This window comes from Schistocerca cancellata, chromosome 6 (genome assembly GCF_023864275.1).
Source record: "Schistocerca cancellata isolate TAMUIC-IGC-003103 chromosome 6, iqSchCanc2.1, whole genome shotgun sequence".
NCBI classification, from domain to species: domain Eukaryota; kingdom Metazoa; phylum Arthropoda; class Insecta; order Orthoptera; family Acrididae; genus Schistocerca; species Schistocerca cancellata.
In genome coordinates this window covers 269,184,414-269,207,279 of record NC_064631.1, presented here as the reverse complement: position 1 = coordinate 269,207,279, position 22,866 = coordinate 269,184,414, and the positions used below count along the sequence as shown (strand labels likewise).

Below are 22,866 nucleotides of genomic sequence, written 5' to 3'. Positions count from 1 at the left end.
TATCCATCACGGCATGCATTTTCTCCACCTTTGAATAATCAGTGTGCTACACACTATATTGCATTTAAAGTAGGGCAATAGCATAGCCAAATTCATTCAGTTTTCTGATCTGTTGTGGTATAATTATGAGGGTAATCCCAGAAGTAAGGTACCCTATTTTTTTTATAAGTAAATAGACCTGTTTATTTCTACAATGGTTTACATCAGTTTACAGCTTGAACATTCAGCTATTTTTCGGCATAATTGCCATTTCTGTTGATGCATTTTTGTAGACGCTGTGGCACTTTTTGTATGGCCATGTCATATCAGCTCGCCGCCATGCTGTTCAGAAAGTTATGAACCTCTTCTTTCACCTCGTCGTCGGAGCTGAATCGCTTTCCAGCCAAATGTTCTTTTAACCTAGGGAACAGGTGATAGTCACTGGGTGCCAAGTCAGGACTATAGGGTGGGAGGGTGATAATGTTCCACTGAAACTGTTGCAGGAGAGTAACGGTTTGCCGAGTGATGAGTGGGTGAGCGTTGTCATGGAGAATGTGTACACCTTTACTCAACATTCCTCTTCTCCGGTTCTGAATTGCCCGTCTGAGTTTTTTCAGAGTCTCACGGTACCTGTCAGTGTTACTTGTGGTCCCAGTGGGCATAAAGTCGACCAAAAATACCACTTTCCGATTCCAAAAAATGGTTGTCATGACTTTACCGACAGACTGTGTTTGTTCGAATTTCCGCGACTTTCGCGAAGAAGGATGTCGCCACTGGTGTGATTGTTGCTTGGTCTCAGGTGTAAAGCGGTATACCCAGGTTTCATCACCCGTGACAATTGTGTCCTGATAGTTGTCCTGTTCGGCTGCAAGGCAGTGAATAAATGCGCGGGAAGCATCAACTAGTTGCTGCATGTGGTCCTCAGTCACCATGCGTGGCACCCATCTTGCACAAACCTTCCGGTAGTTCAATGTTTCCGTTAAAATTCTGTGAGCAGTGCTTCGGGAAACCTCACGAACCAACATGCAGAGATCATTCAGGGTGATCCACCGATCTTCACGCATGCTTTGCCTAACCTTCAACACTGCCTCCTCAGAAATTGACGGTCTCCTGCTCCTTTGTTCGTCGTGAATTTCGATCCGACCAGCTGCACACTCTCTACACCACTTACGAACATTTTTGACATCCATGCATGACTCACCATACACTTACATCAATTAGCGATGGATTTCAATTGGCACAGTGCCCTTTGCATTCAAAAACTGAATAACTCCGCGCAATTCGCACTTGGTGGTAACATCCAATGGGAGCTCCATTCTCAACGGCTGCCAAGCCAAGTCTGAGCACCTCAGCGCGGTGTGCGCATGTTTACACACAGTGCATTAAGCACTCTTCATAACAGTGTGATCAACTGCCACACAAACAGAGTTCTGTACTTATAAAAAAAAGGAGACCTTACTTTTGGGATTACCCTCATACAATAATAATCACAGCTAAACAATCTTTTGCTCTTAATGTCCCCAGAGAAAGGACCCTGAGGTTTGCGTGGTCCACTATTTATAATTTTTAGTTTTGTGTCTTCATTCATTTTACCTTGCAATAATCCTGTATCAGTGCTAAAAGATGCATTTTGCTGATTATCTTGAAGTTGTGAAGAACAGTCTAGTGGTGATGAATCAGTGTGTATTGCTAATGGACTATTTTCAAATTGTACATCAGCAGAATTTAGGCCACATTCATTGTCACAGCTGGTATCATGTCCTCTATGAACTTTCAAACTGTCTTCCACTGGTTTCAGTTTTGTAACTTTCAAATTGTCCGATTTGTTTGCATTCACTTTTGTTACTATATATGTTCCGGGCATGTAGCTGATCAATGGATTAATGTATCTATCTTTAATGTCTTTTAACTAAGTCTTGGCAGGATATTAATTTTCTCTTTTTGGCGTCACTTAAATATAACCTGCTCCTAGAATTTGTAGTTTTTAACTTAATGCATACCTTTACAAACAGCCTATGCAAAACAAGCAATACATTTGACATTAAAGCAAGCAGAGCTTAGATGAAGAAGAAATAAACTGCATTAGACAGGTAACTGGTGTACACAATTGTAAAGTTTGAGTCAGTTTCTATTATCAGTTTACTTGCACAGTAACACTGCGACTGTCACAGGCATACAAAAATACTTGAGGGATTGTCAGTAGGAGAGCAAATTGTTATCAACACCAATCAAAGGATATACACAATAAACAAGATAGCACAGTCCAGAGTGCTAGCTGGTGTACCAGCCATTGCTTATGTAGAAAAATAACACTCGTGGAATCTACGCGCTATGATAAAAGGTGGCCCCTACATGCTATATCATCCTTGTTAACATTAAACCACAAAGGGCACTGAATGCTTCCTGGCACACTTCTGTTCACTTCTCCTTAATGAGGTTCCACAACTACATTGCACTTAAAAATAAGTCAGTAATGTCTATGTGGAGCTCCCTTCCCCACACACTGTGGGGTCTGCAAGACCATTATTTACACCACTGACTATCAGCTTCTGTGTTTAGAAACTTCCTTATGCATTTTCCACTGTGTTTTAAAAAACTAGTGCTATCACTTAAACATTATTGTTGTGCAATTCTGTGGTAATTTCAAAGTAACTATTTCTTTAAAAAGTCAATATGCATAACAGAAATGTGTCTCATGAAAAAAAAGTGCCACATTGTGATCATTTCTGTTCAGATGTGCCATCTTTTTTCCCCCCTGACCAAGAAACTGAAAATCTGCTCATCGTGTGGAACAAGACAGAAACACAATGAAAGACATAAAACTCTAATTTTTTTTAGGCTTAGCCTTTTGGTAGGGGAAATGAGAGGTTACAGAAGAGAGACTTGGAAGGCTTAAGAGAACAGGAAAAGTCACCCAAGACCCAATGTCAAGGAAGGATTACTGGATTGACTGAGAGGGAGTGTTTCATGCTTTTAAATCTTAAACTTTTTTTACAGGCACAGTTCATTAATGGCGGCTAGTGACAATGTGTTAGAGGGAGAGGCTGGGCAGGTGAGGGGGTGTATTTTAGTCACATGAAAAAAAAAAAAAAAAAAAAAAAAAAAAAAAAAATTAAACTAGGTGACATAAATACTTAGCCATCAAGGGCAACCTAGAAGGTTAACTACTTGTGGTAGCATAATTATTCTGACTGGTATTAAAAATGTATTACAGTAGATTATATACTCGTAAGTTATAGTATCACATACTTTCAGAGACAGAATTTCATACTTTTATGTTTAATAAGTTCAATTATCCTCTTGAATGCAGCAACTCCATTTGAAATACAATCAACTTGTGCGTAGGAGGTTGGTATTTTCCACTCTGGTATAGAAAGATAAACACTGAAAAAGAACTTCCATTCCAGCTGCAACAGTTCATTTTCAAAAGTTGATGAATCAATCAGTTGATCTTTAATTTCCAACAATAGCTGAAATCCTTCGTCATACTGAAACAAGAAAGAGTCAAAAGATGCAAGAACTACATTAAAATTTCTCAAAGATAAATTACACTCACTATTTATTCATGACAGCTGTAGAAACAAGTGAACATTTAAACAATGAATTATGGTAAAAATAATGGGGAAACAAATACCAAAACATATTAATGATTTTGATTTTAGGGCACTTGCTGGCATCAATGCACTTGCAGAACATGAACTATGCACTTAGTGAGACTGAAGTTTTTTCTTTAAGCAATCTTCTTGGAACACTGTCCCAACGACACACTACAGACTTAAAAGACACACTGACAATGACTCAATATATTAAAACAGAGAGAGAGAGAGAGAGAGAGAGGTGGGACTGGTTGGGATGAGAACCAAGAAGGAAATATTTCATGCAGTATTTAAAATTCATCCCGAGATACCCTAAGTAGACACGTAAGTTTAGTAACTTTACTGCAAAAACTGTACAAAATTTTGTGAACTGGCATGACTGTTCACTATCATCTTCCAGCAGACATCAGGTCAGCCACATGCCCACGTAAAATAAGATGCAAACTGAAACACCCACTACAAAGTCACTGTTTCGATTCTTTTGATGAATTTATGGAAAAAGTTGTAATTTTCTAAAAAATCATACGTTTTTTCTCAATAAGTATTGCAAGTTCTTTCCCTATCATACAGCTGCAACCTCTTATATAGCATGCTTCTCTCTCTCTTTCAACATCATCTTTGCCTCTGTACTTCCGTCCCGACTGACATCTCTGCCCAAACTCTTTGCCTTTACAAATGTCTGCTTGTGTCTGTGTATGTGTGGATGGATATGTGTGTGTGTGTGCGCGCGCGAGTGTATACCTGTCCTTTTTTCCCCCAAAGGTAAGTCTTTCCGCTCCCGGGATTGGAATGACTCCTTACCCTCTCCCTTAAAACCCATATCCTTTTGTCTTTCCTTCTCCTTCCCTCTTTCCTGACGAGGCAACCGTTGGTTGCGAAAGCTAGAATTTTGTGTGTATGTTTGTGTTTGTTTGTGTGTCTATCGACCTGCCAGCGCTTTTGTTTGGTAAGTCTCATCATCTTTCTTTTTAAATATATGCTTCTTAGTAAAGTTGATACGTTGTATGTAATGTTTTTTCTGTAACTTCTGTTTGTTACTATAATCAGAAAATTGGTTTGTTACTGTAATAATAACCTAGAAAGGACACAAGTACAAACTTATATTGGGTTGGCATTAATTACACACTGCTGTCTGAGTTAGAGATAGCCACAAACTTTTTGCTTGCACCATGACAAGATGACTCATAGGCCACTAGAAATCTCATATGGACCCACACAGATCAGGTTATTTGTTTTGGCTACAAGTCAGCAGTCCTATCAGGAAAACATTCTGATCAATGAGGCTGTATGTTTGATATTGCGGCTGTGTTCCCCAGAGACCAGAAGCACCTGTTGGAAAAATGTGTGTGCCGCTGGGAAACTGCGTGAAATAAATGGGACCACCACTAAATATCCAACAGAGACAGAGGAAGAAAACAACAGCCAATTACTGAATTTTTTTCCCTTAACTGCAGTAATAAGCCATATCACTCATACAACACCCTGGGTGTAAAAGACTTTTTTGGGAAGTCATTGCTTGAGTCAATTTTTAAAAGCATCCCCAATCAACATCTTAAGTTTATTTGGTAACAAATTTTGAAAAACAGCTCCTTTGACATAGCGGCTTTTTGCTATTAATCTTCCCACATTTTGCCATTAATCTTCTGTTAAGCATATGGAAGTCTGTTCTGTACCTTGTATCATGGTTGTGAATTTCCATGTTCCTATTTGTGACCTTAGTGCCTTCTTTCACTTGAATAAAGTTATACAGCATATACATAGCATACAGTGTGAGAATACTGAACTTAGCAAAGAAGTTTTTGACCATGTTCTTTGTTTTACATTGGTTATGATCCCCAATGCCCTCAAATGCATTACGAAAACCTTCTTCGTATTTGTGTTGCAAGTCCCACCGTATAGTACTATTAAAACAAGGAGGAATATACTAATCCAAAATACATAGTCCATAGGGTTTCAGAATTAAAGAATGGTGATAATTTCAGAATACTTATAGACTGGATGTTCTTTCTGTTTTGCAGACATGGTGAACTTGCTGCTTCCAAGAAAGTATAAACCCAAACGTTTACATTCCAAACAAATTTTTGGCAGAATTTCTTCAAACAAACTATTTTGCCAACTTGGACTACACAGTTTAAAGTGAATATTATTTGTTTCTATCAGCGCAAGAGAAACCAGGTGAGTCATATGCATAAATATAGTAATCAAATGCTTATCGTCTAGAGCACTCAGGAAATAATTTACATAACATAGAAATAGGAATGGATCTAAAATGGAGCCCTCAGGAATGCCAAAATGTATATTTCTTATTCTTGACCATCTCCTCTCAGAATTTCTCCACTATCATACATAATTTCTGCACAGTGTCGTCTACCTTTTGAATAAGTTTCAAACTTGCATGAGTTTTCCAGTGACACCACTCATCGCAATATTTGATAAGACCATGTCATGGTGCACTCTATCAAAAGCGTTTGAGAGATCTAGGTGTACTCCTGCTGCTTGGGACTTTTCATTTACTTTTTCACATACATAATGAAAAAATTGTACTGTCACTGACATACGTACTTTGACTTCTTCTGAAATTATGGTGGAAATGACATAATACGTCAGCACTGTTGTAATGTTCCAAGATTAATTTTAATGCTGTTTTCTCAATCACTTTGTTGTAGTTCTTAACATGCTTTGTTTCCCCTTTTTGTGTAAGGGTTTGACTACAGTCAGTTTAATCTTGTTACAAAATACCTGGTGTATTACATTTACTAATGGTTTCACATATTTACATTTCTTCAATAGATATGGTGAAATTTCATCTAATCCTGCAGATTTTTTTTCTGAGGCTGTCAATAAGTTGCAGAATGTCAAGTGTGCTTACTGCGGGTAGTGTACTGCAGCTCTGTTCGCTAGTGGACCGAAATGTATCCTGCGTATCATTTTCAGAGTATCTATAAAGTGATTGTTACAAGAATTGCTACCTAGAAGGGGGTCAGAAATAGCATAATTGTTCAAAGTTAATTCTACATTATTAACTTTAGTTTCTATTTTTTTTTTTACTCATAGTTGTCAGTCTGTGCAAGCTATACATGTTTTCCACTTTTTCTTTCAGATCTTTTGTCTTAACATCTAATGGCACATATTTTGATTTTAAAGTGTATTTCTGAACACTCACTTTTGTAATGGGATGGTACTATTTATGTGCCCATTCAGAACTTCTACAAAGATGTTCCATTTATTTTTGATCCCAGTGGTAGTCATAACGGATTCCCAAGGTTTCTGGTTTTAGCTTAGCAATGTTGTTTGCAGACAGTGTTCTCTTGTGCTAGTACACTTTTCTTTGTTTGATTTCGGTATTAAATTTTAACACTAGTGTATGACCTAAATGATCTGAGAGGTTGTCTGCTGAAATGACATGGTCGTAATCTATTATAACATATCAGTTAAACTGCTGTGTGTTATCTATTCTTGTGGGTACTAGGTGAAGTAGAGATCTTTAGCTCCATAAGATAGGATACAATCTGTAAGATGTTAGCTACACTGGCAGCCATGTAACATGTTGATGTTCAGCTCACAAAGTATGATGAGATTTACACATCTGCAAACTGACAATTTACTCAAAACCCCATCAAACTATTTCAGGAAATCATTGAAAATTCCACAAGAGGTTCTAAACATACCTACGACAAAGAAATGGAAGTATGAAACATGAAAAGGAAATTGCAAATTCGAAATCTTTGTCAACACGGAACTTTCTACCTAAAGCATTTTCTCTTAGGGTGTCATAAAATTACATTTTCTTGATTAAATTGCAAAACCATTTATTGTGTGTTCCACAGTAGAATGTTGATGGACTATGTCTCCTAATTTGAAACAATGTATGATGTCTACTGATATCTGGACTTCTGCAACAACAACATAGAGAGCCAACACTGTGATAAATGAGTAAAAAACGTATTTTGTTTCCTAAGACCTGCACATTACAATGCAAAAATGATAGATAACTTTCATGTGAATTTACGTCTGGGTGAGGCAAAGGTCTATATGAGCCGCATAGACCGGTATTAACTTCCACCTGTTCTCGCTTTGGATTGGTAATATTGGACCAAATCTGGTTGGAAAGGGTCCAGTTTCAACCAGATTTGGCCCCCTTCACTGTATTCAATGCATACTAACTGTTAGAGTGATGGCTTGTTTGTTTCCACAGCTTGTTTCATGCATTATTTCATCAAAAGCTTTGTTTGTATCTGGTGTGACTCTATTCTTACCAGATCAATTTAGGTGTTCTCCACGAGTTGTAAACCTAGCTTTTTCATAACGGTTGACATAAAGAAATATTACATTTTAAAACTTCAAACAGAAGTGTTGTAATGTTTGGTTCTTTTATTGAATTTTACTATTCACACAAGACCAGTCTGCCAGATCAAATCTCAGAAGAAGATTCATCACTACCACTGCTGATAAGAAGAAACCTTGTAAGAGTTTCATGCAAAAATTTCAAACAAACGCGAGCTGTTGATAGATGTCTTTAGTGATCCAGGTAACTCTTCCCACAAAAATTAATGAAGATGAGTATTATCTGATGGTGATAACAGTTTTAGTTGAAAAATGGACTGTGGCCCAGATACAAATAGAGTTGAGGAAAATTCATGGGGTCTCTGTAGAAATGCTGTGGTTGGTCATTTTTTTTGATCATTATTCTTGGTTACATTGAGACTTATCCTTTTTTTGCAGGGGTGGAGATGAACACAGTAGTGACCATTGGATTGCAGTGTAGCCTGAGGCTTTACGATGAAGGTGGGTGATTGGTTGAAAGTTGTCTAAAGCCAACAAATGTGACGTAATGAGAGAAGATTCAGCTCAGTTGCTGAACATTATTTCAAGTGATTCTGACTGTGGGTACTGTACAACAACATTATTTTTATTTTAAAAACAGACATCTTGCAGACTTCTGAGATTACGATTGCTGTTTTTTTAAATGATTTGTGCATTTTGTGTCATGATTTGGCAAAATTGTCTGCCTGCTGCCTTACATCTTGTTGCTGACACACACACACACACACACACACACACACACACACACACACACACACACACACACGGTGGAATGTGCTGCTAATATTGCTCTAAAAGACTTGTAAATAACAGTGCTACCTCTGTTATAGACTCACAGCAAAATGGCCAACACAATTCATAGTACCACTGTAAAAGACACTCCGGTCAGGTATCACAGGACTGAGATGGCACGCTTCTCATATGCACAACTACATGTTGCACTGAGTGAAGTTTTTCATAAAAAGATGTTCCAGATGAGCTAGATATTTCCAACGCAGCATTGTCTTACTAACTTGTGCAAACTATGCTCTTTACTTGAAATATGTCATCTTGAGTCAAAGCAGAAGGGTAAATCATAACTTGCTCTGTTCAGACTTGTTCAGCTTCCTCCATACAACTGTCATTTTAATGCCACCGAAGGCGTATGACTGCAAATAAAAATTATGTTTTTGCAAACAAGGAAAAATTTACTGCCCTGAAGTGGAGAATCTTCTTATGGAAGTTGTCAGTCAACAGACAAGTGAGACCTCGACAAAAATTGCGAACAGCACTGCAAGTGCAATCGTAGAGGAAGCTAATAATGAAGGCCTTTTGAAAGAATGTGTCAAAAATTTATTTATACATATGAAGAGAACAGTGACAATTCAAGCAGTGAAGAAAAAATTATTCTACACCAGAATCCGACAGCAATGTGAATGGTGTTTTCCCTTTAGTATAATAGCAAAACACTCAAGAATTTAAAATGGGAGCATGCCACTGACCTATCATCAAATTACAAGTACTTTCTTCGTATTATAAGCTGTTGTCATACTGATAAAATTTTTCTAGTTTCTCACAGAACTAGATAATAATGCTAATATTTGTTGTTTTGACTTAATGATCCTCCAGCTTATTAGATAGTGACAAGGGTTCAAATGCCTCTGAGCACTATGGGACTTAACATCTATGGTCATCAGTCCCATAGAACTTAGAACTACTTAAACCTAACTAACCTAAGGACAGCACACAACACCCAGTCATCACGAGGCAGAGAAAATCCCTGACCCCGCCGGGAATCGAACCCGGGAACCCGAGCGTGGGAAGCGAGAACGCTACCGCACGACCACGAGCTGCGGACATAGTGACAAGGGAAACCCCCCATTGCATCTCCCTCAGATTTAGTGGTAAGATGGCCCAGTAGACAGTCCTGAATACGGATCAAGCTTTAAAACAGGGAGGAGGTGTACTGAACTGTGGAAAAAAAAAAGAAAGAAAAAAAAAAATTTGAAATAGCTAACGGTCCAAGAACATGAAGTACAATAAAGAGCCGCTTGAATCAGCAACTGCATCATGGTTAAATGGCCAGGGTGCTGGACTGCCATGCAGGTGAGCTGTGTTCAAGGCTCCCTCTTTTTCCTACACAACATTATGAACTGTCCGTCTGCTCACTGAAATGTTTGTTCTCTTTCTGTACTTATGGCAGTTGTCATACTACACACTGGTTATAGAAAATGACTCGTGTGGTAAGAAAACGTTACCATCGCAAGAATTTGGTTGACTTATCACCTTGTCATCAAACATTTGTGGTTTCCATTCGAAAGCCACTACCTTTCGGCTGCTAGTAACAGTAGTTGTGCAGAGTCAGCTGTCATTATAGGTCCCTATCTTACGCCTCACTGTTGCAAATGCAAATGGCTGTTACACCACAATACAGACACAAATTTTATCAAAGCGGATTGGGGGGGGGGGGGGGGGGGTTGGACAAGGCTTGCCCACATGGCAGTCCAACACTGTCACCACTTAACCATGACACCATTTCTCTCCCTGGCTACTCTATATTGCACTTCTTGTTCTTGGACCGTTCACTGCTATTTTTTTTTACAGTCCAGTACACCTTCTCGCTGTTTTTGTGCTTGATCTGGGTTCAGTTTTTGATGGGCTGTCTGCTGGGCCCTCTTACCAATAAATCTGAGAGGGGTGTAATGGGGAGTTTCCCTTGCAAGTAGCTCTCCAATTTTTTGAGTTTATGTACATTAACTCTCATTAATATGACTCTCAGTTGTCTGGTCTCACTGTAACCTGGCTCACATCAGTCAAGCATAAATGATGCGCACAACAATGTTGTTAGTTTATTACAATGTTAAGCAATGCTATACATTCAGGAGGAGAAACTACGAACAATATGTCGCTAAGTATCTGAAATGAGAAAACTGTGAGATAGATCAAATTTTAACACATGAAGAAATAATCAAAACTGTGCAGAAAAGTAATGATGAAACTGATGAAGAAGAGGACATAGGAGAAGACAGCAAGATGATTTCTCATATTGCTGGTGCTGAAGCTGCAAACATTTTTCTGGAATATATTATCCAACAACCAGATACATGCAGTATTGATGCAATGCCTGTAAAGTGGTTGCATGCCGGCGTCGTGTATCATCACTGCAAAAACTAAAAATTCGGACCGCATTTCATAGTGAATGGTACTACAGATATAAATACATGTAAGAACTAAGTTCTTAAATATGATTTTGGATTTAATAAACTGTAGTCCCTAAGTGATGAAACTAAATTTCACTCACACTCAATAATCAAGCACTTCTGTTAATCGGGCACCCATATGTGCAAGGAATAGCCGATTTGCTGGAGTCAAGTGTATTACAAGTGGTAACTGTAAAGCCAAGTTAGTTACAGAGTCCACACCTACCACAGTAGTAAAAGTTTATATGCCAACTAGCTCTGCAGATGATGAAGAGATTGAAGAAATGTATGATGTGATAAAAGAAAGTGTTCAGATAGTTAAGGGAGACGAGAATTTAATAGTCATGGGGTTCTGGAATTCAATAGTAGGAATAGGAAGAGAAGGAAAAGTATTATGAGAATATGAACTGGGGGTAAGGAATGAAAGAGGAAGCCGACTGGTAGAATTTTGCACAGAGCATAACTTAATCATAGCTAACACTTGGTTTGAGAATCATGAAAGAAGGCTGAAGACATGGAAGAGGCCTGGAGACACTGGAAGATTTCAGATAGATTATATTATGGCAAGACAGAGATTTAGAAACCAGGTTTTAAATTGTAAGACATTTCCAGGGGCAGATGTGGACTCTGACCACAATCTATTAGTTGTGAACTGTAGATTAAAACTGTAGAAACTGCAGAAATGTAGGCATTTAAGGAGATGGGACTTGGATAAACTGAGAGAACCAGAGGTTGTAGAGAGTTTCAGAGATAACATTAGGGAACGATTGCCAAGAATAGGAGAACGAAATACAGTGGAAGAGGAATGGGTAGCTCTGAAGGGGAGCAGGAATCTTTGGATAACAGAAGAGACACTGAATTTAATTGACGAAAGGAGAAAATATAAAAGTGCAGTAAATGAAGCAGGCAAAAAGGAATAAAACATCTCAAAAATGAGATCGACAGGAAGTGCAAAATGGCTAAGCAGGGATGGCTAGAGGAAAATTGTAAGGATGTAGAGGTATGTATCACTTGGGGGTAAGATAGATACTGCCTACAGGAAAATTAAAGAAACCTTTGGAGAAGAGAGAACCACCTGTATGAATATCAAGAGCGCAGACAGAAAACTAGTCCTACGCAATAAAGGGAAAACAGAAATGTGGAAGGAGTATATAGAGGGTCTATAAAAGGGCAATGCACTTGAAGGCAATATTATAGAAATGGAAGAGGACGTAGATGAAAATGGGAGATATGATACTGCATGAAGAATTTGACAGAGCACTGAAACCTTTCAGTCAAAACAAGGTCCCAGGAGTAGACAACATTACATTAGAACAACTGATAGCTTTGGGAGAGCCAGCCATGACAAAACTAAACCACCAGGTGAGCAATATGTATGAGACAGGTGAAATACCATCAGACTTCAAGAAGGATATAGTAATTCCAATCCCAAAGAAAGCAGGTGTTGACAGGGGTGAAAATTACTGAACTACCAATTTAATAAAGTCACAGCCGCAAAATATTAACACGAATTCTTTACATACAAATGAAAAAACTGGTAGAAGCCGGCCTCGGGGAAGACAGTTTGGATTACATAGGAATGTTGGAACACGTGAGCCAATACAGCCCTACGACTTATCTTAGAAGATAGATTAAGGAAAGGGAAATGTAAGTTTTTAGCATTTGTAGACTTGGAAATAGCATTTGACATTGTTGACTGGAATACTCTCTTTCAAATTCTGAAGGTGGCAGGGGTAAAATACAGAAAGCAAAAGGCTATTTACAATTTGTACAAAAACCAGATGGCAGTTGTAAGAGTCAAGGGGCATGAAAAGGAAGCAGTGCTTGGGAAGGGAGTGAGACAGGGTTGTAGCCGGTCCCCGATGTTATTCAATCTGCATATTGAGCAAGCAGTAAAGGACACAAAAGAAAAATTTGATGTAGGGATTAAAGTCCAGGGACAAAAAATAAAAAACTTTGAGGTTTGCTGATGGCATTGCAATTCTGTCAGAGACAGCAAAGAACCTGGAAGAGCAGCTGAACAGAATGGACAGTGTCTTGAAAGGAGGATATAAGATGAACATCAACAAAAGCAAAACGAGAATAATGGATTCTTGAGGGTATTTTTGGTCTGTCGTTGCAACTACAAAAATGTGTGATTTTTTCTTTGTTAAAATCGAGCATAGATTTAAGTGTCAGGAAGTCTTTCCTGAAAGTATTTGTATGGAGTGTAGCCATGTATGGAAGTGAAACATGGAGGATAAATGGTTTAGACAAGAAGAGAATAGAAGCTTTTGAAATGTGGTGCTACAGAAAAATGCTGAAGATTAGATGGGTAGATCACGTAACTATTGAGGAGGTACTAAAGAGAATTGGGGAGAAGAAGAATTTGTGGCACAACTTGACTAAAAGAAGGGATTGGTTGGTAGGACATGTTTTGAGGTGTCAAGGGATCACCAATTTAGTGCTAGAGAGAAGGGTGGAGAGTAAAAAAATACAGAGGGAGACCAAGAGATGAATACACTGGCACAGGATAGAGTAGCATGGGGAGCAACCAATACTACTAATGAACACACAAATAGTAGCGACCAGGTGAGAGATGCCATGAACAATGTCTGGCAATGTTGTGTCTGCGTACCTGAAGTATCGATACTAATCATACGTCTGATGGACTACAGTACTATATTATAGTCACAATCAACATTTGCACTGGGATAGCTGTGTGGTGGTGTTTGGGCCATCAACAAATCTCAGGTGTATTCATTTAACAAAAAACTGTTGTGATGAATCATCGTTCTCTGTGCCAGCTGACTAGCCTACAGCATTTGTCAATCAGTTGGCAAGATGGGCAATGAGGCTTCAGGAGTATGAGATCACAGGGGTATACAAAAGCCAATGCAGACACAAGCATGCCGACTGTTTTTCATTGATATCCTTGGCAGAACACGGAAGCATGGATGAAATTCCAGTTGACTTGTGTCTGAAAAGAGGGAGGACCGAACACCGATGAAAACGACAGAAGCCTCGAAAGAGGAGGAATTGACTACATGGGAATTGTAATCAGTAAATGGAACACTGCGTAAAGGGAACTATGACCCAAAAGGCCAGAAATGGCTGCTCACTATCCCAGCTCATCTATGGTCATCTGCCCTGAAGAATTTTCATGACACTCCTACATTCAGTCACCTGGGATTTGTGAACAGTCCAGAAAGAATCAGATGTAGCTGTCACTGGCTGTCACCAAAGCTGTGCCCACTGCCGAAGCTCCAGAAATTGCAAAGTTCCTTGTAGAAGACATCAGTTTGAAGCAGGGAGCACCCTGTGAAATGATCCCCAATAGTGGAAAAGTTTTCCAGTTGAGACTAGTATCAGAGGTAACGTCATGTTGTGACAGCACCCACAGGATGACAACTGTCTACTACCTGTAGATGAACAGCATCACAGAATGCTTTAATAAGATGCTGGCAGATATGCTGTCGATGTGTACTGATGTCCAGAAGAGACTGGAATACCATAATACCCATACAGACATTCACGTACACCACAGTGAAGAAGACAATACATGCTTCACACTTATTTCTGCTCCAAAGTTGTGAGGTCGAAATAATTGATATACTGTCCCCATTTGAACCTGATGATACTCAAGATGACTATGTGAAACACCTCATCACAAGGACAAAAGAAGCAAGACAGCTGGCTCCTGTATGGACTCTGGATGCTCAGAGAAAGTCCAAGAACACTATAACGCCAAGCACCTGCCAGTGAGATACAGCTCAGGAATCTTATTATGGATTTTTATATGTGCGGAAAGATGACTATTGAAAAAGTTACTAAAGTGCTACTTTGGGCTGTATTGTATCCTTTGTCAAGTTTCGATCTTTACATACAAAATCAAGGATTATGAGCCATCATCAAGAAGACGAAAGGAACGCAGATCGACAACGGTGTCTTTTCAATGAAACTGAAGACCCATTAGATGTTCGCAAAACTTTAACAGGGGGGAAGGGGAGACCACCTCTGATACTCATCACAGGGAATAGGTGGTGACAATATGACCAGAACTCCAGGATCCCTTAGTGGTACCATACAGAAGCCCACTGACAAGATCTGAAACCAGGGTGCTGTAATCAGTCCTACGGAGAACATCTTAAACAATGGGTCGATGTTCCTGCAGAAGAGGGAGCAAAGCCACAAGCTGTGGTGCATGAGGTGTGGCACAGTGGGTAGTGTCACTGGCTGGCATCCTGCAGGTCAGCAATTCAAATAATGTTTCAATTCTATTCTGGTTGTATATTGGTGTTCGTAACAAAGGTGCTTTCAGCACTAAGTGTCATACTTCATTGATGACCATGCTTTCATAGTTTGACTGGAGTGTGGTTATGATGAGACAATACCAAGAGGACCGTAGCAGAAGACACATTAAAAACAGTCTACATTAAACTACAGTTCCTCCTCTGGGTCAGTCAGTCCAAAGGTCAGAGGAAGGCATAGCATGCCACCTCCAATGTATTTTCAGATGGCAAAAGAAGGCCATCAGATGTATACTAGGATTAGCACCCAGAGATTCCTGCAGAAACCACTTTAAATATCTCAGTGTAATGACAGTACCTAGCATTTACATATATAACTGTTTAATCTGGACAAATTCAGCACGAGATGTGATGTACACACACACACAATACCAGAAATAGTCCCTTTTTGGATTTTCCTTTCTCGAGGCTAGCTGTTGTCCATAATAACTATAAACATTGGTGCATAATTTTTTTTAATAAGTTGCCATACTCAGCTCGTACAGCCCCATTTAATAGATTCAAAAGTGTATTGCAAAATTGGTTAAAATGCAGTGAATTCAATACAATTGAAGAATTCCTAGGAAATACTCATTATAATATATGCTTTTAATAAGTGATAAAGAAATGTTTTCAATTCTTAAATAAGCTAAATAATTCTGTGTATGTAAGTGTTTATTGTGCTTAACTGTACTCCACTGTAAACTTTGACAAAGCCAATTGTATGAAAAATATTGAAAGGCAAATAAAAATATTCTATTCTATTCCAACAGGACCATGTCTAGTAAAGTATTGCAGTGTTCAAACCAACCCATTTATAAGTAGTCTTTAAGCATTTCCTGTACCATGAAAGCTTTAAACCACATATTTAAAGATATGTTTTACTTTATTATAACACAAATGCTCAGTTAGTTAAAGTCTTCAGCCTCAAGATGGTATTAACGTATCTACTTAATTGAGTTAACGTATAAAGTCATCATCCAAATTTACCAAGTCAGCTTCCAAGCTGTAGGTATTACGTCCAACTACAGTATTTTCAAGAACATCAGTCAGAACATAAAGGCGAAATTGTTCATATATGAAAACAAAAAATGATGAGTAATCATAAATTTGGTTAACAAACACAAATCAACTAAATCACTTACATGCCCAAGTTTTAGATGATGGAAGCTTTTGCATAGCTGATAATAGTAAAGTTGGCAAGAGTCACAATTTCCATTAGAGTCCATAAATGTAAGAATTTTGCTCTCCAATAACCACAATTCTGGTGGCATGAAACTGCCAGTTTTCAGTAAATTGCTTATAGCTGAAAATTGAGACAAATGAAATTTAGTAATGATATAAAGCAACTCAAAATACAATATAATAATTATAGTTTTTTCCAGATACTGACCAATCATGTCAGCAACACATTATATAAAACTATTTTGGATGTATTTATTATTAAAGCTGTAGAATGAACATGTCTACTTCTTATTTTATGTATACTGATTGTATATGGAGAAATCACATGAAGACAAGACAGATGGAAAAAAGTAAGTAAACTGTTTATTACTTTGAAAGTAACCCCCATAACTGTGATTATGAGACAAGACTGTCACAATAATTCATGGATAAATGTTTGTGGCTGTCTACAGAACAATTATACCTACGCATACACCTCTTCATCTGAAGCAAATCGACAGCCACGAAAAAACACTGATCATCTCGTCTCACAATGGGATAAATGTATTAGCAGTTATGGCAATTACTTTTGAAATAATAAAGTTTACTTACTTTTTTCATCTATCCCATTTTCACTTGACTGTCCCCAGTAGTAGTATAAGGAAGGGCCACGGTAAGAGACACTAACTCTACGATCGACACAACAAGCAAGTGAAACGCAAAAAGGTAGAAAGTTCCACTTCCTCTAATATCACTCAAAATGAAAATACTATTTTTTTCTTCTTTCTTTTACTAAGATTATTCAAATATTGTATGTATGTAAAATATAAAAACATTATTGTAATTCATATTTTACAATCTTTATTGTTCATTATGTAACTAAGAAGTGGCTGATAACAACGGTAAAAATATTTTGTAAAAAAATATTTTATCAAGAAAAGTGGTCAAAATAAAATGTGCTTCAATGCTCAACCTCACTCATAAATGTGTACTTTAGCACTGAAATATCTCATTTATAGGCATTGTCTCCCACACAATAAGGTGTCGCATATCACTCTAGCAAAGGATGTGCAACCCAACGTCTACCTAGCTGATGAATGGTGGTTGCAACAGTTAAGCGATTTAATTATTTAGTAATTATAAATACGAAACTGTTTGGAGGCTTTGCTGTCTGTTTTTGCATGTAACCAATGTAGGGAGGACCGTCACGCGCCTTGAAGGTGGAGTGGCGATCACAGTTTCACCAAGAGATGAGGTACAGGTAATGGCTTTGTGTATATTCCTTGCGTTGTTGTCCCAGTTCTGCAGCATTATACTGAATAAATGCATGCAGTATAACAATATGGTGACACTGGGGCAAAACAGCAGAATACTGAAATGACATTAATATCAATTTAATATCAGAAGTTGAGATACATAGCCACGTGACATTCCCCTAACTTGTAAAATACTGAATGGAAAAAGCTGCTGTACCTTAATTAATAACACTAAGAGATTGTTACAGAAAAAACTCTTTGAATTTATTTGAGAAAGTTGTGATACATTGCAGTACTTCAATTCCAGGGTATCCAAGAGTGTAACGACACATAAGTTCAACTGATTTCCACCAGCAAGGTCGGTAGATAATTTAATTTCAGGTGCTGATGTTCAGGGCTGTAAGCCACAAAACTCAAATCTGAACACATGTATTTAAAAGGGGCAATACACTGACAGGTAACATGTAAAATATTGTAGTCTAATTATATAAATTTTAGAATTCAAACATTTCAAAAAATTGAATGCACTCTAAGACTTTCTCAGTGTCACTGATTAATAGTGTGCTTATGGAAGTTCAGCTGAGCCATTGTTTTGCTTTTACACATTATTGTGACAACCAACATAGTTGTCCTCTCCATGTGATGCAAGTTGAGCTGTTATGTGCTCTCACTGCCTGAACTCCAGCCAGTGCTGCTATTTAGGAAGACTGACAATGAATAACCATTTGGTGAAAAACTTCAATGCAATCAGCATGTCTCACTGCTCAGCAAAAGTATGGAGAAATAACCTTTGTTTATGCATAAGCACCAATAAATGTAAGCAACAAGGAGGAGAAAACTGATTTTTACAACAATTAGAAAGAACAGTGGAAAACGTTGGTAACAGAAGTATTAAGATAATTTTGTGCGATTTCAATGCCAATGTGGGACAGGAATAAATGTATAGGACAACAAATGGGAGATGAGAGAATACGTGTGAAAACTAATGGCAATGGACTGTGTCTAATCAGCTTTGTGACCAGCCACAACCTTGTTACGAGTGTGATGACATTTCCCCCCAAACAGATACACAAAGGGACCTGAACTTCCCAAGATGGTAATACCATCAATCAGATTGATATGATGCTTACTGATGAGGAGTACACAAGTACTTGACATATAAGATCTTACAGAGGAACTGACGGGGGGGACAGACCAGACAACAGGGTTATCAGACCTTGATCCACGAGTGCTGCATACAGAAGTAGAGACATTCACCGAGAAGGTTTTCTGATTGGGAGATTCATAACAGTGAAAGTGAGAAGGCTAGAAATGTAATGGACATCTGTTCAACTATCAATAATACAAGCAAGATGAAGGAAATAGAGAAGTCAGCAGGAGGGCATACCCGTGGCTAACTGGTTAACTTGGTACGGGACTGTGGATTTCTTCAGGGAGAAGCGAAAGGAAGATTGGCAAGCTGCAGTAGTCTCCTTGCTTGTGTGGAGTTTATTAGATAGAGCAGTAGCCCACCAGGTGCCATTCCATTTCCGAGTGAGTAGAGATCTCATTTGGGGTAGCAAATCCACACCTTGGATCAGCAGTGAACGGGGAGCTAGTAAGAGCTGCTCTAGTCAAACGGTTGGCTAGTTCATTCCCTGGATATCCACACGACTTGGGATCTGGAGGGAGAGAACTGAGCAGGCAGCACGATGAAGGTCAACAAGAACAACATAAACAGTGGAGGCCAAAGAGTGGCAAGAATGGCATCAGTCAATAGACTGGAGACTTCTCACTGAATCTGTACATATTACAACACGGTCAAGGGAGACCTGTTTAATGAAAAGGAGGACTCCACTAATGACTGTCAGCTCTGCTGCTGGAGACCGTCTACATGACTAGTATGAAAGGCACCTGTGGCCAGATGCACACCACAATGGTGTAGTGGATCTCACAGTTACAAAGCCGGAGTCGCTGAGCCATAAGCCTGGCAACCAGAAACCAGTCGGGATGAAACCATGGTCTGGTAACTACAAATAATAGTATGATCTGCAACCCAAGATGTGCGGGGAAGGAAGCAGAGAGTATTAAGTTTCCACATGCAGCTAGTCTTCAGGTGACACATTTGGGGCAGCCAAGACAGCTTTTTAACAAAAATGAGGCCCAAGAAATAGGGCTGTACTACCATGTCCGGATGCTGGGTACCTATGTAGTGTTCAGTATCACAATGGACCATGATATGACAGCAGAAATGCACGACCTGCATCTTTTTTAGGACAGAATTGGAAACCATGGTACAGAGCCCATGCAGAAGCCCACCGGATGGCACTTTTGAGCTGGCGTTAAGCAGAAGCTACCAAGTGGGAGCTGCACCAAATGTAAAAATCATCGACATAAAAGGCAGAGGAGATCAGATGTCCAACAGAGGTCACTAGCCCATTGTGGCGATGGGGAAGAGAGAGGTACTCAACACAGAGCGCTGTGGGACGCCATTCTCTTGCCCCCCTTGGGAGTTGAGTAAAGCGCCGACTCTAACCTGGAACAACCAACTGTGTCGGGACAGGCCTCGGAAGGCCCAACAGTACTGACTGACTGCTGCGTCATCCTTAGCCTCTTCGCGTCACTGTATGCGGATATGGAGGGACGTGTGGTCACATACCACTCTTTTGGCTGTTGTCACTTCTGTGACCAGCACCACTACTTCCCAAACAAGTAGCTCCTCAATTTGTCACACAATGGCTGAATGCACCCCACTTGCCAATAGCACTTGGCAGACCAGTCACCCATCCAAGTGCTAGCCCAGCCCAACAGTGCTTAACTTTGGTGATCTGACAGAGAACAGGGTTACCACTGCAGCAAGGCTGTTGACAACCTGGAACAACCAGTGGAATAAAAGCTTAGCAATAAAAACAGTAGGGGGCTTGAAAGCCCCCGTCATGGAGGGTAAGTATAATGTGATGACACCAAGAAGTGTCAATCTTTATGTAGATCAAAAAAGATGCAATAAGATGCTGACATTTAGAAAAAAGCTCTCAGATTGCTGCTTCCAACTTAAGCAGATTGTCAGCTGTGATTCGTGTCTCTCTCCCCCCCCCCCCCCCTCTTTCCCCCCTCCAAAAACCACACTGACAGGGGGACAAAGGCCCTGAGATTTGAGAACCCAGCATAAGCTGCAGGCAACCATTATTTCAAGCAGCTTACAGAGTACATTGGTCAGGCTATTTGGCTGGTAATTGCTGGCAGATGTTGGGTTCTTGCCTGGCTACATGATTGGGATGACTATAGTATCATGCCATTACAAGAGGAAGGCATTTTGGAGCCAAATGCAATTGAAGACCCTCTGTAGATGTTGTCTTTGGGGAACATTCAGGTGTTGCATCATATGACTGAATTGAATCAGGTCCTGGGGCTGCGTCATGGGACAACGTAAGAGCCTGAAGTAGTCCCCATTCTGTCATGGGTTCATTATAGGATTCAGCTTGGTGGGGAATGAAACATAGGAGGATATCTTCAACTTCTCGCTTCTGCAGTAGAATGGCAGCAGGATAGGAAGAGGGTGCCAATTCTTTTGCAAAGTGAGTCACAGACAGTGTTCTGCAAGAACTGAGGAATCCATACAAAACAACACCCTGTACGACAACACCTGGAACACCTATTGATCATTGCCCCCTTCAAAGTAATCCCCCTCAGATACCATACACTTGTGCCAGCACCTTTTTCCAATCTTGGAAACACTTCTGAATATGTTTTTCAGGTCCTTCAGAAATTCTGCTTTCTTTTTTTCTCATCAATAGAAGCAAAACGATGCACTTTCATGGCTTTCTTCAGCCTCGGGAATAGAAAGAAGTTGCAAGGAGTACAGTGGCTGAGGTGACATAATGATCTTGTTATTTGACAAAAAATCATTAACAAGCATTGAGATGTGAGCAGGAACATTATCGTGATGCAATTTCCAGAAGTGATTTTGCCACAATTCCAGGTGATTTCTTCAGATTGCTTCACGAAAACAGTGCATAACTTCCAGGTTGTTTTCCTTATTGATCTTAGGACCATAAGGCAGGAACTCATGATTTATACCCATCTTCACCTGTTATAACCTTCTTTAGAGGTTCTGGATCATTATCAACTTCATTCAGCAATTCCTGAGCGATGTCTACATGACGTCATTTTTGGTCAAAAATCAATGATTTTGAAAAAAAAACTTTGCTGCTGCATGTTTCAGGCTCAAAACAACCAAAAAAAATTGCTAAGCATGAGGCAAAGGGTATGCTGACATCAGCAGCAATTTCTTTGATGGTGATATGGCAATTTTCCAGAACCATTTTCTTTATTTCTTTCACATTGTCAGTAACTGATGAAATAGGGCATCCGGAGCGCTTGTCATCTTCAGAATCTTCTTGACCTTCCTTGAAACATTTGTACCACTCGTAAACTCTTGTCTTATTCATAGTAGATTCGTTACAAGCCACAGTCAACATTTCAAAAGCAGTTCTGCACTTTATTCCATTTTTTAAGCAAAATTTAATGCAAAGTCTTTGATCCATCTTACATGAAATTAAAAATTCACCAAGCACTCAAAAACATACATAAAAACTGTTGAAAATGCAAACATACATCAGGAACAAGTGTACCAACAAGATAAAAAAAAAAAAAAAATTGAAAACTGGATTTGTAAAGCACGTGAAATTTGAAAATTCCCATTAGTTTTTGATAACAACTCACATGACATCAGGACTTCCAGCATTCCTTCTTTCTGCACCTGATTAGATAGTGAGCCTTAACATGAAGTCACTTAAAAGTAATAGGTTGGTGTGCGAAGGATATTATTTGAATTGCTGTGGGGCCATCAGCGATCCTAAATAGCTGCTGCAATATCTTTGGCCTACCCCAGCACTTGTTGACGGTGAGGTGGACCAGTAAAAGGGGAACAGCAGCTCAAGTGGTGTGAATGATTGCTCTGAGATGCCTTGCACAACCCCACCAATATAACTGACAGAGAGGCAGTGAATTTATTAGCAGAGACATACAAAGGCCAGCTGGCTGTGTGAAGGGCCCATTGTGGTAGATGGTCAATCTGGTGGTGGCAAGGAAATGGCAGGATCACTAGAAAGTAGTTGTAGTC

General features: G+C 39.3%; 1 protein-coding gene across 3 annotated transcripts in view; it reads right to left on the bottom strand.

Moving 5' to 3' along the window:
• Window positions 1-22,866, bottom strand: part of LOC126191139 (uncharacterized) — a 265,360-nt gene that overhangs the window by 42,026 nt on the left and 200,468 nt on the right. For all 3 annotated transcript variants that reach the window (XM_049931889.1, XM_049931890.1, XM_049931891.1), the window contains 2 exons: window positions 16,491-16,651; window positions 3,251-3,467 (listed from right to left, as the gene is read on the bottom strand). In XM_049931889.1, coding sequence (XP_049787846.1) covers window positions 3,251-3,467; window positions 16,491-16,651 — 378 coding nt within the window. The remainder of the gene's footprint in view (window positions 1-3,250; window positions 3,468-16,490; window positions 16,652-22,866) is intronic.